This window comes from Numida meleagris, chromosome 2, assembly GCF_002078875.1.
Source record: "Numida meleagris isolate 19003 breed g44 Domestic line chromosome 2, NumMel1.0, whole genome shotgun sequence".
NCBI classification, from domain to species: Eukaryota; Metazoa; Chordata; class Aves; order Galliformes; family Numididae; genus Numida; species Numida meleagris.
This window is the reverse complement of record NC_034410.1, coordinates 107,497,715-107,517,412: the sequence shown is the minus strand read 5'-3', so window position 1 is coordinate 107,517,412 and position 19,698 is coordinate 107,497,715. Positions and strand designations below refer to the sequence as shown.

The window sequence follows — 19,698 nt, the reverse complement described above, 5'->3', positions numbered from 1 at the left end:
AACACTGGATCATTCTCCTTCCAAAATCAAGACAGTACAGCTGTCTATACAAAATGACATGAAAAAAATGCTTGAATATACATACTGTTGAAGAAAATACTATTAAATAAGTGTGCTAGATATGATTAAGATATGTCATTGATCCAGTCAGAAAGGTTTCTGGATCTGGAATAACTTTTTCAAAACTAATATTTAGTTTACAAGAGTAAATGTAGCACATCAGATCAGTATATATTTAATACATTAAAATATTTGTTTTTGTTATGAAACTGGGATGATAAACAACAGGCAATATACATATAGAAAGTAACAAGGTTGTTGGTTTTGTCATTTGGAAAGTATTTAAGCTATAAATTCAGTAATTCGTGGTAGCTAAGAATGGAGTAAAGTCACGAAGAAAAAAGATCAAATATAAAAAGGAGTGTGTATGTTACGCATATAGTGTTCAAGTGACCTAGAGCTTGAGGTGATAAGACTGGCATTTAACAGGAATGGGTTTAGATAGTTGAGGGGCTCTTGGCCCCTCTGTCCACCACAGTTGTTACTCAAGTTATTATTGGGGTTGTTCAGCCTAGACAAGATGAGGGAGAGCTTATTACAGCCCTTCAGGATTTAATGGGGGCCTATAAAAAAGATGGAAAGAGTGTTTTTACAGGGCACATAATGATGGGAAAAGGTGCAGAGGTTTAAAGTGAAAGAGAGTAGACTTAGACTGGTTATAAGGAAGAAATTCATGATGAGGTGTTGAGGCACTGGAACAAGTTGCCCAGAGAAGTTGCGAATGCCCCATCCCTGGAGATGTTCAAGGCTAGACTGGATGGGGATTTCAGCAACATGATCTAATGGGAGGTGTCTTTGTCCTAGGTAGGAGGCTAGAACTGGATGATCCTTAAAGGTCCCTTCCAACTCTAACCATTCCGTGAGTCTGTTTCTATAGGCAACACCATATTATTCTCCCAGCAGAAACCAGACTGTTACATTGTCAGGAAATGATCTTATATATCTCTTCTGATTTAAAACACCAGATTTTATACTTTCTGATTTTTTGCAGAAATTAAATAAAGTGGATAACTCCCATTTCAATTTTACTTTTCACTTACAATTTTACTGCAAAGTAATAGTTAGACATTACAATAAATAAGATACGGTATTTACTTTCAGTTTTCACTGAATTCCAAACAAATGATGATAAATACAACTTAAATGAGTTCCGTAATTTGTCTTATCCTAATATGTCTGAATGCAGTTGTGAGAACTGACAATGAATATGTTGATGCTGCTGCTGATATAAAACAATAGAAACATATGGCTGAACTCAACAGATCAAACTGTTGAGTTTATAAAGCTCTTAAATGATGGCACTCTCAACGCCTTATGAGTCAATCTATTAGTAAGTACCGCTCCACTGAGCACTGAAAGTTTTTCTAATACTTAAACAGACTCTTTCTGGTTGCACTGCATGAGAATCACATTCACCACTTCTCACGTCATCCATCAAAAAAACAAGAAATTGTGTTCTCTTTGTATATCTTTTTTTTCAAGTTGAAACATAATTCATTTCTTCAAGCTAAACAGTTCCATCTCACCAAGTATTTACTTGCAAGTTCATGCTATTGTCCTCTTTGGTTGCCATGACACACTTTTTCCTGCACGATCAGGAGGATTGGCTAGCGCATTACAACAGCATCTAATCTTTGTCCACCAACCACCAAAAGTCTCATAGTCGCTTCTGATCTGTCTATAGTCACACTGAAAGTTGGTCATGCATGTCATGAATGAGTTGCCCCAGTTAATTATCTTTTGGCTAGACAGCTTTGTCAACATCTCTCAGATTTAAGCTCCTGGGAGATAAAAGGCTTCTTACAATGTTTGGTTCAGTCACTAGACAGAATTTTTCATCACACCAATGACCAATATGTCACTTCCTCATGGGAAGGGAGATTGTTAATCTCACAATCTTTCCATCCCGCCATGTTTTCATTTAATTTTTTCTTATTTCTGTCATTAGGCTTGAATCTTTAGTTACTATGAGGCAACAATGTAATACATCACTGCCTAGAAGGAACCATTTCCCTCTCAAGAAGACCTGGAAGTAGAGATTTCAGTAGAATGTATGCTCTACTTGAGGCATCATTCTCTCCTCAGACTTCTTTGTAGAGAGAAATGCCAACTATAACTCCCAGAAATCCTCTTTAACATTTGCATTGAGACAGCTGTAGCTTTGGTTCCTATCTCCAGTTTCTACATCCACCACTAGTAGATGGTACAAGGAAAAATACTTGATCAAATTCAATAACTGAATTTATATTCTAACAGTTTGATCTGTATATAGCACATTTGCTGAATCTCATTAATTTCCTCCTCCTCTTTTCCCCCCAAAGTCCTTATTCACATTTTTTGAGTTGCTCATTTATTTAGTCAAATGGCTGCATGCCTTTAAGTCCCCCTTGCCAAGTAATGTGACTTGATTAAAAGTGAATGAGAGGCAGTTTGTTGAATTCTGCAGCTAAATCTGGTTTGTTCTCGTTCTTGAAACAGATCTATCAGCAGGCTTCTGACCTTGCCCCTAAAGAGTTTACAGTTTGCCAAGATTTGCATTATTTCTCACTTTGGTAGAGATAACATTCACAGTTCCCAAACTGTCTTTTTTTATGACAAAGTAGACAGTAAAACAGCAGAAGAAATGGGGAATTTTATACAATTAAATATAACATGAGACAATTAACCCTTCTGACAGAACCTAATGCCCTGCAGAAATGTGAATTGTGATTTTTAAAATATTGTTAATACTTATACCATAGCATATAGTTGGAAACGTGTTCCTGCAGGCAAACTTCAATAAATTTCTCAGTTGCCAATGGCATAGACAAATACCATTACCGGAGGTAATGAAGCTAAAGAGATTTTCTGTAGTTTTTACCGTTACTGTATCTTATATCATCCCATTACCATCCCAAAGTTCAGATTACTGTAGTTTGATTGGATCAAAAAATATATTCATATATATAAGAACACCTAGTCTTTGCTGAATTATGTCACATTTCACTCTCCTGCCTAAAGGAATAACACACTTATATCCTCTTGGAACTTTCAGGAAGAAAAACAGTATTTCTGAAACAATTTGGCTGTCGCACCAGCTAATAATCTGTTTGCAAGTAAGCTAAAAGATCGCTTGCTATTATGCTATTTAAATCATTTGTTTGACATAATATGAAAGAGTTGTTGAGACATTAGGCTCACGTGACAGCGAACTAAGTATTAACACAAATTCTAAATCTGATGCTAAATAATTGTTTTCCTATGTGACTGTAAGATAGCTATAAAAGCCTTGTGTTTTCAGTGCTTGTTTTTTGCTGAAAGCTCTCAATTCATCTTTTCAAATAATCATTTTAAATTTCACTCAAAACTCTGCAAAACTACTTTCTTATTTTTACTTTTAAAACATTTTGTAAAATGCTTCTAGTCACTCCTTTACTCTCAATAAGTCCCACTGTACTCCGCACTTGCTTTACTCACTAAATCTAGCATTGTATTAAACTATACGCTGAGCTGTTTTTCAATGAGAAACTCTTTTGCAATAAAATCTCTGCATTGTTTTAAGCAGGAAAGATCTGAACTCTTTCTCTTGAAAAGCTACAGAGCCATTAGCTTGAGAAATCCTGAATTCAGTTCAGTTCTAAAGAATGCAGTTGCTCCTACTTACCTCCAATTTCACCCCATAATAATTCAAAAATTCAAACATTATCATAAAATATGATGCAAAATGGGGACTTTTCTGAAGCATTTTCTGGTGTTTCTGAAAAGTAATGTTCAAATACTGAGCAATATGGTCATGTTCAAGAGCTGTGGATCTGTTGGACTATGGCTGAAAGACCAATGGATAGAATATGTCAAAGTACCAAAAAAGATGCAGTACTTGAAATGTGGGGGAAACCACACAATTTTTTATTTCAGACTTTTAATTACTTTACTTATTTTTAAGAAGCCTCTTAAAAAACTTAACTACATTGGAAGACCATTTCAGTTTTGACAACAGTAATGTTAAATTGTCAGAGTAGAAATTGATGGTATACTTTTTCTTTCTTGGATATAAACTTTATAATCCTTAGACAGGAAGAATTTTGAATAATTAAAAATCAAAAGAATTAGCCTTATCCTCTTGAGTGTTATCAGAGTCTTGAAATTAAGGACGATTATGACCACCACTGAAGATAACACAATAAAATTTAAAGATAAGTTTTGCCTTAATGTGGATTTCAGGCTTACCTATGAAAATACTATGAACTTTTATTGGATCTCACTGCATTATATTAAGATAAATGTGATCTTTTAAAATCACTTTTTTCAACAGAGAACAGGAAAGAGAAAAAAAGCAAAACAATTTTCTAATGCATTTAAAAGTGACATATTTGTGCATGAGTGAGAATTGTCACATGATATACGAAGTTCAAGAAACATTTTAAAAATCTTTCATTGAAAGTGCATCTGTCTCCACAGATTTCAGAACAGCATCTCACTGTCTAATTACATTACTGCGTAAAAGAGATTGTGTACTTGAAAGTATAGATTTTTTTTGCAATATCAATAGTTCTTGTAGTTTAAATGAAAACATGATTTCATAAGTTAATAAACGTAAGCAGCATTTCACCTTTCCAAGATATCAAGGGATCAACAACAAAACATACTATTAAAGGAGGAATCATTCGTATGACACTGAAAATAAATTACTGGAATAAATTAAATAATTTTTTTTAGAACACATTTTCTCTCATTACTCTACTGAAATTTTACTTAACAACTATGGACACTAACTTTGCCAAAGGAAAAAAAAACAACATGACATACTCGTTTACTGCCACATTTTAGTTAAAATACAGGAAACAAATTATTCAGCAAAGATATAATGTAATGGTCCATGACGATAATACCACGAGTAGAACACAAAGCTACAATTTACAATACATGAAATGCGTATGTCAAGCTGCAAGGAAAATGGGGAATGTACAATGAGTAGAATGGTGTGGTTACATTGTTATTTATTGTCACGGTGTGAGATGTAGCTGCATAAATTTCACATTATTATAATGACACTTAAAATAATAATATATATCACAATGGTGTGTTATTTGGAAAGTTTTGAACAAACAAAGTAAATATCTGAATAATATAATTCATCCCTATTCATAAAGAATAAGCTGCTTGTGAGAGCATAATCATAAAACCCAGAATGAAAAAAATAATCCCAAAGCTGAATGAAGGCAAGAATTTGTATACAAAATACAGAATTACTCTACTTAGGAGTCGTTATGTGGGTATTAATACACACAATACAAATTGCAAAAGATTTCCTTTCAAGCTATACACAACTGAAAAAATAGTGATGAAATGAAGTCAGCACTATACACAGACAGCTTTTATCCCTGAAGTTGTCACTGTTGTATGCTCTAAACCATAAAGGATATACCATGTTTATTCTAATATTTCTTTATTTGATCTAGATGACTTCTGTACTCAGCAAATTGATTTAGAATATAATTTCAAACCTTTGCAGCTTTAGTCTAATGTAAATAGGACGCAGTTGACAGAAGTTTTCTAATTCCCAAAATATTTTTATTTTCATTCTAGCTTGGATTATAAAGAATACGTTTATTTAGGACTCTTCTCATTAATGTATAACTTGGTCCCTGTTTGATCTCTAACCCATCCCAATTTTTTCAAGACTGTCACACTTACGAATGGTCACAGTTGTCTGAATACAGCAGTTTACATGTACAATGTAAATTGTACAACGTACAAAATGTACAATTTACATTTTGAGTAAATTCTGATCCAAAAGAGCATTAAATACTTTGACAGTCTTTACATTATCTAGCAATAACCTTATTTTCACTATGTAGTGAACCAGCCCTTTCCATGTCTTTTCTTTTAACGCTAGTCTATGACAAAACTATTTCGTTTCACCCTTGCTGCTTTCCTTTTGGACAAATCTCATCTATGCTACCATGTCTCTGATTCTACATACCTCTGCTATACTTCCTGAGCCTACTCTTAGTAAGAAGTTAATTCTCTACTCTGTTGTGTGCTTTAGGTTAATGAAGATGTCATCATTTAGCCAAGGCACTCCTTCTTGCACTTTCTTCCAGTAGACTAGTGGGGTATGGATGCCACTTACCAAAAATAAGACTACTGATTTATGGTTATATAAATATTTGCACGTGAAATGTAAAAAAAAAATCTATTAGTGATAACACTCTATTAGCAGCAGTAAACAGAGCAACAAGGACAACTGATAGAAAGAACTGCTAAGCTGCAGACAGACTGATGAAAGTGTCAGTACTGAAAATAATTCCACTCTTATTATCAACTTTTCTTGTCTTTTAGTGACTAGAGAAGAAGACACCAGCCTTCCAAGCTGAAAGGTTTTTATTTTGGAAGTAATGGTTTCTCATCTATTCAAATAAAGGATTAAAAACATGCTTTGGATTTGCAATTGTGCAATTGTCACAAAAGTGACATTGCCATTTCAGATACAAAGATCAATAATACTGCAAGTGAATTCTTTTTTAATACTTGCTGATAACTTGGCCATAAGCAGACTGCCTTTTAAGTCATTCCAGCATTAAGAATGAACGGTATTATAACCAGGAGTGAGTGGGAAGTTTCTGTGAGATTCATTTTAGGGTTGAAAAAAGTTTTAAGAATAACATGCACAAACTGTGATTTGTTCCATGAATTTACAAAGGTAATGAGAAATGAGTTTTGCGTCAAAAGACTAAAGAGAGGTCTGTCAGCTATAATTGCTTCAAGCTAGGTTTGACCTACAACCTAACCAGCTAAGTGAATAGCAACTTAATTTACTGGTAGGACCATCTGCAAGCCTTAGGGAGTTCTAGTTGCTACCCGAATCCAGGGACTATTCTCTTTCTATGCAAATTGCATAGTATAATTTTCTGACTTCTGCTCATTACATTTTGTGATGAAAATGCTATTTATGGTTACTGTTTGGCAAATGAATGTGCTAATCTCCCTCCTGCTGCAACAAGAGAAGCTATATTAATTAGGGTGCAGGTATATTTCACAAGTATTTTATTGCTTTCAGTGAAACTGATGGAGATGACATCAAAGTCATACTATCTCTTTAGGCACGTAACTTGAAAAACAATCGCTTTGAAACAGCTTCTAAAAAGCAACTTTTAGAATTTTGATATAGTATTTTAAAACATAGATTATGTTTATACAGAGATATCAAGATCCATTTATGTTAATCTAATGCAAAATGAAACAATTCTGATACTAAACATGCACACAGACTACAGTTTATCAATTATTTAAAGAGGAACTGAAAAAGAAAGTTTAGCTCCACAACTCCATGGGGACTGTGTTGGCCTGAGGATATATCTTTTCCTCTGAAACACCCTATATATGATGGCAAAATTAAAATAGCTTTAAAATATTCTTACTGGTAGAAGATGAGACAAACATTTAAAAAGAATGCATATGCTATTAAAATATAATTTCAATGGTAGTTTCAGCCTTGCAAAGAATAATAAATAAAATACATTCACACCTTCTAATGACTGCATCATATACAAGTATATGTATATATGTATATGTACATGTAGAACTGAATGACACTGCTCACTGCTAAAAGCTCAAACATCTATGTAGGCATTGTTCAGTTTTATAAAATCTATTAATTATAATGCTAATTTCTTTCAAGATTTGTTTCTTATTTGCATTTACATTTCTGTGACTCCTCATAATAAGAAACTTCAAGAGTAGCTTTGCAGACATCTGCAGTATCTCAGGAAAACTCATGAGGCGAAAAATATTTGCGGCATTTCAGAATACGTTACAGAAATTACTAATAAGATTAGCACAGCAAAAAAAGAAAAATCTGAAAGAGTAAAACAGGTGTCTGAATGTCAGCGGACATCTTCCAATAAAATCAACTCACTAAAAGTTTGGAGGATTAAACTTTTCATTTACTCTTCATTCTAAAGAGAATATAGATTATTTTGCCACTTTGAGTCCTTGATGTTTTAATCATCTGTTCCACAAGCTGGGAGCCTCCATTTATCCTTCCCAGAGTGCAATACTACCACAGATTGACTTGATAGAAATGCTTAAGCCTGAGGCAGCCTAGCCAGCGGGCAGGGAGCCAAGCAGCACTACCCTTGTCAGGTTCCAGCATATCAGTATTTCTGAATTATGCCATCTTGGTTTTCAGAGAGGGTTGACCTTTGGGAAGTGGTGATACTTTACTGAAAATTTGAAGAAAAAAATGAAAAAAACATCTATCTCTCTATTCTATCTATCTACCTATCTGTCTATCTACCTAACTACCTATCCTCTAAAAAACGCTTTCTGTTCATCAGTAATTGAGCAAGGAGGAACTCATTCATATCCTCATGGTCCCTTACAGACAGCTTATATAAATTAGTAAAAGAGTTTATACATAGGGTATCATCTGGAGATCAGACTTTGTCCAATATAAAAGCAGCTGAGCTCCAGAAGTGCAGCCAAGGTTGTGATATCTTACCAAATGCGCGATCACAGTCACACAGTCAGGCTCCTTTCTCTAAATCACTTCCCAATCCCACATCTAGCTGTTCCCTCTTTTTTTTTTTTTAATCTCTTTGGGATTCATGCTTGGATTATTTAACCAGTGCGAGCATTTTAACTAAGACATTATGAGCCACTGTGCTACATTTTTTTTTCATGAACAGAACAAGTTTAACATTAGTGAAATAAATATGTACTACATATGAGAAAAGGATTATTTTCTTCTTTTCAAGTAGAATTACTAAATCATTAAAACAGGTATTGGGAGTTCTTCAAAATCTACACAGCAACTGAAGATTGCTATTCCAGCAAAGAAATATTAAGCACATATGTCTAGAAATTCCCAGTAAAACTTGTATTTTCCCCAATCTCAGCACCCGTACAGGGGTAGGTAAAGAAGCAACCATAATGAAAAGGAAAGGAAATTAGGAAGAAGAAAATGAATATTTTTATTTATATTCTATTCAGCAATGACTGAGTCTATGGCTTACAGAGAAAAGTAAACTTTTGCAAAAATCTGGGTTTCCCAGAGTAATGTGGGATAGTTTTGCAGTAATAAGTATGCTATAAATTAGGAAGCCTTAGAACTCCAAAATAGCGGGGTTCATTCCCCATGCATGTCAGAGAAGCATTTTTAACTTGATCTCAGAATCAGATCAGAATTTTTCTTACTCTTAAAACTTTTGTGAATTGCAATGAAAAGCCTAAGACAGAGGAGTATTGAAAAAAGGCACAGGAGGCTTGCATGACATTCACAACCATTGAAAATGCTCAGTTCCCCAACTGAAGACATCTATCTGAGGCCTGACTTTTCTGCTTTCTCTTTCATAGCAAACATGACTGAGGAAGTTTGCACTTACTTCTCTCTTCCTGCCTGTACACCCATTTTGAGCCTTTTAGTTGGGCTAGAACAACTGAGGAATTGCACTGTTAATGATCTGCAAAATGAGTTGGGCTAAAAAAATCTGCAAAAATAAAAGCAATGCTATAGTGTAGGGAGTCATGTGCCAGCCCATTTTGGTCTTGACGGTCAATACCAGAGTATCCAGCCATTACAGCTTGCATTTCATTCTCAGGTTGAAGGCTTAGATCAGCACATGTGCTGTACTTAAGCAATACTCCTACTCAAGAGACAGCCTGATTGAGAGCCATGTTCTAGAAAAACAACCCTTGCTTCCTACTAAATGGCATGGGTATGAATTTTACATGTGGCTCAGTGGATAGCCAAGAGAACATTGTATGGAAAGGGGAGTGGAGCCTCACCCCTGCACTGTATCTAGACACCCTTTGGCCAGGGGTGAGATAGCATCAGCCCTGCAGGCCAAGTAACTCAGATTGCTCCTGTCTCTCATGTCAGGGTGACTCTTCCAACCTACAGGCTATTACAATAAAGTATCCTCTTGCCATTTCCTATTATAGGTGGAAGAGGTAGCTACTTAATTCAAGGAGACTGAATTACCCTCTGGAGATGTCTGCTTTCTTCATATAGTTAATGGGATAGAAGTAAGTGTCTAAGTTAAGAGAACTGGTTCACTTTCTTTACGTCTTAAAGACATTTTTTTCTATCCACTGACTACGTAGGCAGTTTGGGTAGAGAGGATCTTGCTTTTACAGGGAAAAAAAACCAGAATATTTCTGAGACCATTTAATTTACCCAAATTAGATGGAATTCCTATATTTTTATCTGGTTAATAAAAATTAAGACTACTTTCTTGGCTTTCTGACAGCAGAAGACTTGATAAAATTCCTTTAAGTCTCCTGAATTATGTGAGATCCTGCAGCATGTTGACACGCTCTCAAAGTATTTCATTTATTTTATTACCTTGCAAAAGTACCTCAGGAAGTAAACACAATTAAAGCAATATTTCCTGCAAGACAGAAGTAACAGATTCTGCTCTGGAGAAAACTGTTGTAAGTTTGCATGATAATTCACCTTATGAACAATCACTTTCTGTACCAACTGGAAGCATATAAAACATGCAAGTAAATCACCTCTACATAGATTAGTTGAACATACTCAAACCTACCTCTGAACAGTTTCACCTAAAAATAATTGCTCTATCACATTACTTAAATGGCCACTGTATTACTGACACAATGGGCTACAAAAATGCTTTTTACTGATCCTCTATGTGGGTTCAATGCATCATTCTGGACGAATAGTAGAATATCTATTAGTAATAAGAAAAGCGTTTGCTCTTCTGGCATTTGAAAAGTAGTCTTGTGATAAAAACTGCAATATATCATGTTAAAGAGTTAAACTGTATATTGGCATTGATTGATTCCGTATCATCTCTATGTTAATACAGCTAAAACTAATTACAGTGTTTAATGTGCATCAAGCTCTTCCTCAGATGTATTTCATGTTGTATTTAATGAAAGTGATCCATTAAGTGGGGACAGGTGAGGTGGACAGGTATTCTTTAACTACCCAGTTGCCTTGTCCCCAGAATTATTTTATGATTTCCTCATTCTCTAAAGACTAGGGACTAGTTTTCCTATCTATAACTGGAGATCCCATATGTACACATCTGTCATGAAGTGCTCTCTTGACAGACTACCCAGGCATAAGTGATAATTTTCTCATTAAAAAAAAAAGCAAAACTGGGGAATAAAGAACTGATTAACTGCATCAAATATAAAATTGTATAGTCATTTTAATATTAATCAAATATATGGGATTAATACTCTCTGAGACATTATTCTATATAGCAGAGTATTACAGGTTTTGATTTCATAAAGAAATAAAGCAGCAAAATATGTTTTGTACATTTGTTATTTTTTTCTTCTTTGTATTTTAAAATCTTAAGCTCTGTGTACATATTTTACTGTGGGGGTGGTGAGACACTGGAATAGGTTGCCCAGCAAGGTTGTGGATGCTCCCTCCCTGGAAGCATTCAAGGCCAGGCTGGATGGGGCTTTGAGCAACCTGGTCTAGAGGGAGGTGTCCCTGCCTACAGCAGGGGGATTGGAACTAGATGACCTTAAAGGTCATTCCAACCCAAACCATTCTACGATTCTATGATTTCTGTGCATATGAACATACATATGTAACACAGAAGAAATCAAGATGCTTCATCCTTCATTTTTCATGCCTGATTTCATGACCTCAGTGACATTCTCTCAAATAAGTAATTACCACATTTTCTGAAACAAACAAATGGACAAACAAAACCTTACAATCAGATCAATGCACACGCAGGCCATCAGCATGCCTATAATTTCAGACTTTCCTCACGGATACGTGCCACAACTACTACATGGAGTATTATTAGGAGATACAAAACTTGCAACAGATTTTTGTAACTCATTTTCTTAGTGGAGAAACCACAAGTGCAATCTTGGGCACATTTCCTATGCAGGACTTTCTGCTTATAGGACATCTGCACTTTTGTCTATTTTCCCATTAGCTAGACTTGTTTGCCTCAATCTCTTGAAGCTTAAATGACTAAAATTCCCGTTTCTTACCATACCCTTCTGCACCCTGATCTGAGTTCTTCTCTTCCTCAGGCAAATATAAGCTATGTGCTACCAGAGCACGCTGGATGTCTATGGCACTTTATGAAGCAAGACAACCAAATCGAGAAAATGTTTTCAACACACTAATCTACTAATAATGTGTATACCCTGAGGTTTGATATGGCTCTTTGAATACATTCAATTTCCTTTAATTCTTTTTTTTTTTTTAAATTGGTTGTGGAAGAAAGGCAAAGCTGTTGATGTAACCATCTTTTAAAAATATATTCTAATAGTAAGAGGAGACAGATGTAAAAACAAGCTAACCACTTCAAAATAATGATATTCATATTTTAGATTGCAAAGAAAATGGATACAAAAAGGAAGGTTACTATTGCTTAGCCTCCCAGTTCCCAGTTGCAGTTTTATCAGCAGCAGTTTGTGATTCAGTAGCCTCTTTCAAGACACTCTCACTTAAAATAAGCCAACTGTGGAATACTGAACAGTACCTGGTGCAACAAAAAATAAGTTAAAATAGATGGAGGTCTCCAGCTGTTACTGAAAGGGCAGCTTGGCATTTTGGCAGGAAAGGGCAACTTTTAATGAGTACTTTCTTTTTCCACGTGCTGCCTCTCTGTAAAAACCCAAGTGGCTTACCTGCATTCCCAGTCAGACTAGTCCTACTTCTGTTATTCTTGTCATTCTTTCTTTGCCCCTTTAAACCAATGAAGAAAATTTCAGTTTTTCTTAATTACAGGTTCATACTTCACCAGGGTTAGATGTCAAGACATCTCTCCAAAGTGCCTTGTAACCAGACCACAGACTTTATTATAGAGTGTCAACTTAAGCCTTCAATAATAATGTCACTAAAGAAGAGAGAGTTTCAGAGCTTCAAATAAATCCTACATAAAGAGCAAATAATAAATTCTGATGTTTTGCTTTTACCTAAGTACCAGTGCAAGACCATCATTTTTAGTTTGAATCCATACAAAACTGAATGAGTTCGAGAAAATGTATGGATTCGTTGCTGTATGACAGCACTCTGAAGATAAAACTGAGAAAATATTCTCTCTGCATTAGTAGTGTGTGGCTTTTTTTAAGGTTTACATTTAAAAAGTAAACTGTAGTTCAGTTCAAGGAATGTATGATTTTTTTGGTTCAAAGGATGTTATCTCTCTTAATTTAGAGATATATAGACAGCAATTTATGACAGAGATGGTAACATTTTTATTAGATATTATTGACTACTTCAAGACTTGTGATAATATGTACGGTAAAACTGGAATCATATTATTAAAAAGGTTTGAAAACTTGGGAGAAATTTAGTACAGAAAGACAATTTCATTTCATTTGAAAAGCTATCACAACTAATTACAGTTTACAATGTATATTTCAAGTGAAAACTCCATATCCAAATGATGAGTGCTATCACCATAATCAGAATGTGTCATAACAAAGGCTCCAGTCATGAAGACAGAAGCTCTGCGTTACAGGTTTCCCAGATAAAATGATAATTCTGGAAAAATGCTAAAGCTTGCACAAGTTATAAAAGCACATTTAACTACTATTCTTTCCTTGCATTTTTCTCCTGACCCATCATATTCTAGACATTACCCTTCAATTCCAAGTTATGTTACTAAGATATAGATGAAATATACTGGAGCAACAGCAAGAAAGTTTGGAAAAACCTATCTTTCTTTGCAGCTAATCAGTACAACCCAAGAGGATACACCATAAAAACAAGGTATAGGCAGAAACAGTTACTAAAATAAGACATGCAGCAAATTCCACAATTTTTTTGTGAATACAAGGCCATATGTAACACTTCGTAAAAGTGACATAGAAACTTATGTGTTTCTAGATGTCAAACTGGAAACATTTCACTTTAAAAGGGTAGGAAAAATAGGAAACACTTGATTTATGAAAATCTGATTTGACTACGTTTATTCACTTCTATCAATGCGCCTCAAGAGACCTACATATTGAAACTATATGTGTATGACACTGTTACATTACAAAAGCATCCAGTTCAGAGTTTTAAACATTCCTACAGAGACTTCAGTATCAATTCTGAAATAAAGTCGTCTGTGATTTCTTTTACAAACTCTAGAATGGAATACAAAACAAAGAAACAAAGTATCAGAAATCCATAAACACCTGAATGCATAATATTGTTTAGGAAACAGATGAATATACATTTTAGTAGACAATTTATTAGCTGTATCACTTTATTTGAGTAATTTGTTCAATTTCAGGAAAAACAAATATACTAAGACTCTTTCAAAGACTTCTTATACTTCTTTATTTATTCTGTCTTCATTGCAAAAGGCCTTAAACTTCTAGAAGATAGTCAGTATTTGCCTGTTGCACTACTACAGAATATACCACTTTATAAGGTTTGCTACTAATATTCATCTTTCCAGATTTATTCCTAAAATGCACAGCTTAGAAATCAACAAAAAGTTTATTATTAGTGAAATACCCACAGGACAATTAAGAGATTAAAATCCCTGAAAACTCCAAAATGACTAACATCAGAGCATCCCGATGGTCTGCCATGGTATTTCAAAAAAAAAAAAAAAAAATACTGAAATGTGAAATCTGTTCACTTCATATAAGTGACACTGATTTACACTCATAATACAGCATTCCACAGTATGCTCTTACAGCTTCAACAGAAAAATGAGACACATACTATCATCATCTTTAAAAATCTTGTTAAACACCGAATGTAGTCCTGTGATATTTAACTATTTCTCCTGCTTTGTATTTATTTTCTCTCCTTCTGTCTAATAACCTATACAATCCCTATATCCAAACTTCAGAATTATCGATATATTTAATAAGGTATTACTGTTCTCTTTTCTCTGGTGAAAATTAGGACAAATTTATTTGTGATCTTAGCAGCAGTTTCTCTTTATTGGGCATTATGTTTTACACATATGATTTAATCCATGATTTCAATTGAATGTTTGAAACTGTTCAAAATATAAATTTATGTTCAGGAAAGCATGGTGTGCCCAGATACTAATTTTGCAGACCTATTGATTCTACTGTTTTTACATTATCACCATGTTTCTATCTGCAGCATATTTGTGCCTCAGTAATTTCACAGGCATATGGTATTTTGCAAGAAATACACAGAAAATGATGGAATGATGTGAAGTTATTGGGTAATAAATCTTGCAAGATCTTATGGGCACTCCCAAGATAAATTTAAAACTTTTTTGTCACTTACTGCTTGGCAACCTTTACTCAGTTGCCTGTCATTGCCGTCTGGTGAAGTTCTTGCTGTTTCTTCTCTGTCAAGTGTTAAAGTCAAGGTAAGAAACATAAATGTACAATCGTTGCAGCGTCTTCCAAGGCAATGATGGCAAAGGAAAGGGTAAAGGAATATCATTGCACTCACTACATAAAAATTTGAAAGCAACAGACAAGAGTGACATATTCAAGTTCGGAGGATAAATTCCCAAAGAATCTACTAAGCTGTATCCTACAAGACGGTAACTCTAAATATATATTTATATTATTCTTTTGTTATCAAAAACCAAAGCTTCTGTCCACTTTTTTTCTTTCTTTTTGGAAGACTTGGAAAGAATACTGAATTGAACTAGGTTTGAAAAATAATTTAGTTAAAACCTCATCCTTGCTAAAGTCATTATAATATCATCTCTAAGATCCTTGAAAACTGTGCCACATAAATTAGGGATGTATTGGCATCAAGTGGATTTATATAGCACGTGGGTTTGGAGTCTTTTCTTAGACTCTTCCAAAAGCACAGTTTCTTTAAAAGTTTTGTGACCTGTTGGATAGTGTGTTAAAGATTAGAAATCAGTATTAATTATCACAGAAATTAACACAGAGTAAAGGAGCTTACTTTTGGGCTGATAGTTCACAGCTGAATTGGCACAGCAGAATAGAAAATTCCTACTTGGAGCACAGATTTTAAAAAAAGGCAGAAGCAGCAGTTTTTCCCTTTCTTCTTTGGCCTGTCATCAAGATTGGCAACAAGTATGTCATGAATTCACAAGGGAATTAGAGTTCCCAAGTATGGGTTCAATTTAACCTATTCAGGGTTCAGCACACAAACTTTAGTTTGAGGATGGCTTCGACAAAACTCTGAGCAATATAACCCCTATGATTTTTGAGGCTAGTCCTAAACTGATGAATATTTAGCAGCCAGGCAGCTTAAACGGATCACACTGGAGAGGAATTCAACTTCAGAAACGAATGATCTTTATGGATTCATCACATCATCAATTATAATGAGATAATATGTCACTTTATGCAGTGCATTTCTATAATATCCTGTAAGCTGCATACCCCTATACAAGTCAATTTGTGTTTTTTAATCTTAAAGGGATGGATTCCATCTCATATGTAATTATTCCATTGTTCCTGGGGAACTAAAGAATTGCAAATTGTCAGTATCGTTCTCAGTACTGCAGAAACACTGGAGGATACTACTAATTTAACAAATAGAAGGAAAAATACTGCATGCTTAAAGTCTTTCAACAAAAATTTGAAAAATAATGAAGTCAACAACATCTGTCAGCACACTGATATTTTTATGTAATCTCTGCTTGAATTGTCATAATATAAATTTCTACGTCTGTGCAGTAAAACTATCTTGCTCTATAGTACTACAAGTTTTATCTCACACTGCACAATGATGGAGTCTAATGACTGCAGGTAATATGCGTTTGCCTGTAGACACCATGTTCCAGACTCCATTCCTTAGATTCAATTAGCAAAACTGTCTTTCAAAGGTGATGATAATCAAGACATTTTGGGTTTGCTTTCACTCACGCCTTTTTGTTATCCTGTTGCTCTCTGGCTACTCTGCTGATTCTTCAACTGAACTACACCACTGTTGTGTCAGATGTGAACATTTTAAATTGCAATAGAAGAGATTCAGACTTTTTTCCTTACAAAAATGTAACTTAACCATAGACACAAATAGGAGATTTTGGAGCCAAAGATTTGTGTTTCACAAGTGTAAGGAAATACAGGGAGAGGAAGCTGGCTTTTTACCACACTCATCTGTGGAGTTTGAACCATCAGATGCTTTGTTTTCAGACAGTTTGCATGTCAAAAAGTAAAATAATTCAGAATACTGGTTGAAACTAGAATGTTTTCTGTCAAAATATCCAGGCATTTCTTTGCTAGATTTCTTCAGAGCTCTCTCTCACCCTATAAAGAGACCTGTGACAGAATATACACATCTCCTTAGAAAGATCTCAGTTTGAACTCACCACCTCAGGGTCCATAACCAGTCAAAGGAAAGAAAGACATGTCCTGAGGGGATTAATCTCACCAGAAAACAGATGTCAGAAGTAAAGCAGAGGGATAACTATTCAGACATTCTGCTTTAAGATATTTAACACAAGGCAAGATAAATCCCACCCAAACCTACAGAGTCCAAGTCTGACACACTGGTACAGGACATGCTTTCAGAAACAATAGTTTTTATAATCTTTCTAGTTTTAATCTTCCTTCTGTTTCATAAGGTAGAAAATCATGTAAGTTTATATTTCAATGAACTATATAGTATTTAAGTGAAAAATTATTTTACATAGCTCCTAGTTAAGAATAAAATATTAATTGAAACTAAAAAGCAAAATAGTAGATGTATTTTAATTTGTCTGAAAATTAAATAAATTGCCATACTCACTTTGCTTCTTTGTTACTGCATGTCAACAGGAAGGGAGAATGACTGTGAGAAAATGCTTCCCACAGAAGAAAAATGCTAGCATCAGCAGTATGTGTAGGTCAATAATCACTCTTAAAAGAAAAAAAAAAAAAGGACCTCTACTCACATTTAATCACTGTTCTGAATAACAGATTGCTTTTTTCTTTTATCCTCTGACTACCTAGATTATTTCTTAGATTTACTTATCACACATGTTGTGAAATAACTAATTTTTACTGGCAACTGACATTTTTAAAGAAAAGTATATCATGAAAAAAGGGAGTCTCATTGGCTTCCATAAATTCACATGGGCAATAAGCAATTGGGACAGCTGTAAAATACATTCATTTACAATGGTCATAAGCCCAAACTAAATCACAATTTCTTTACAGGATGTCTTTGGGATAAGGTAAATACAAATGTTTGCATAATAGTTATAGCATTAGCTATTTCCTTACATAAAACATCAGTTACAGTGTTTCTGTTTCTTTATGGAAACTAGTGTAGAATGATATACTGTACTTTTTAAAACACTGAAAGTATTTTATGTATCAACAGTGCATTAACAAAATCCAAGTTACATTAAGAAACCATAGTTACAGTCTCATAAGAGATACATAAAGTATTATCAGATAAATTTTACAGGCTTCTATCTACTGTTGTAAGTAAACAAATATACTGCTTTAGATTGCAAGAATCATCAATAGTCTGAACTAACGATGGCAAGAAAAAAAATAATCAGCACACTCATTTGTCAAGATGCCTAGTAGACAAGAAGTTCTATACAGCAATAGCAATGTAAGGAGGAATAAATAGCCATAAAGTTGGCTTGCATTGCATGGAAGCTTGCAGATGGTGGATGAATTCATGTCTGTCACGCTTTTATAATACAATGACTTTTACATATTGCTGCCAGATGGAACATAGTTTTGCATCTTGAATATAAATCTGCAAGAAATACAACTTCCTTCAATATGTTCTCTGTATTTGAAACAAAAGCAAATTTAGTTAGATTTGGGAGGCTAAAACAGATTTAAGGAAATCTGAAAGAATATAAATTAGATCCCCAAGGGCTTCCTTGTTATAAATTATTTCAAAATAATGGAGTTACCCATGTGTTCTGTATCTTTATAGACTGAACAGAAAAGGAATCATACAGAATTCTAAGCTGAAAACTACATTTCATTTACCAAATGCAAGATATATCCTAGGTAGATCTAAAAGAACTTAAGAGCTTTCAGTTAAACTTAGGAGTAGTTTAGCAAAACTTATGCATAACAGTTATCCTTGTTTCAGTAAAAAGTTATCTATCCCAAAAGAGCAGACCAGAAAAGTACAGTGCATTCAGCATAAATGCATTTAATCTTTCCTGAGAATGAGCATCTATATTGTCCTTGTCTTAAATGATACCTAAACAGTCCTAATATCTAATTCAGATTCAATTATAACAATTTCAATATAGATATGCTTTTTCAAACCATCAAGAAGTGCAGGATTTCCTTTCTCTTTTATATATTCTTATCCATCACACCTGGCTTTCTCTAGTCTTTGTTTCTCATGGTAGCTGGTATGGCTAAATATGCAATGCTGATAGCGATAAAGCGAACTAGGTGACTGTAGGGGAGAATATTTTCCCATTCAGTGATTTCTCACAAAGTCTGATTTGATGATAAACTTGAGTTGACTTCTCTCAGACAGCCTCGAGCATTGTTTATATGCAGATAATTCTGTGTTTGAACCCATTAGGCTTTTATGACAGTTATAATCAAATATGATTGGGAAACCTTCTGGCTTGCTTGGATCCATACTTACATTGTGCTTTGTGAGGTTGGAAATGTTACTTGCTATTGCTTGTAGCCAGTCAATACAGTCTTCAGCAGAGAGACACTGAATTATTCCACTGCAAACCCCATCCACAGCAATTACTTGGAACGCACATTGCCTATAGACATGTCATAACAGATCAGGTCAGAAGAAAATTTCAT

At 34.4% G+C, this 19,698-nt stretch overlaps 1 protein-coding gene across 2 annotated transcripts in view; it reads right to left on the bottom strand.

Moving 5' to 3' along the window:
• The window catches only part of SNTG1 (syntrophin gamma 1), a 159,892-nt gene that overhangs the window by 75,845 nt on the left and 64,349 nt on the right, over positions 1-19,698 (bottom strand). For both annotated transcript variants that reach the window (XM_021388250.1, XM_021388251.1), the window contains exon 10: positions 19,526-19,655. In XM_021388250.1, coding sequence (XP_021243925.1) covers positions 19,526-19,655 — 130 coding nt within the window. The remainder of the gene's footprint in view (positions 1-19,525; positions 19,656-19,698) is intronic.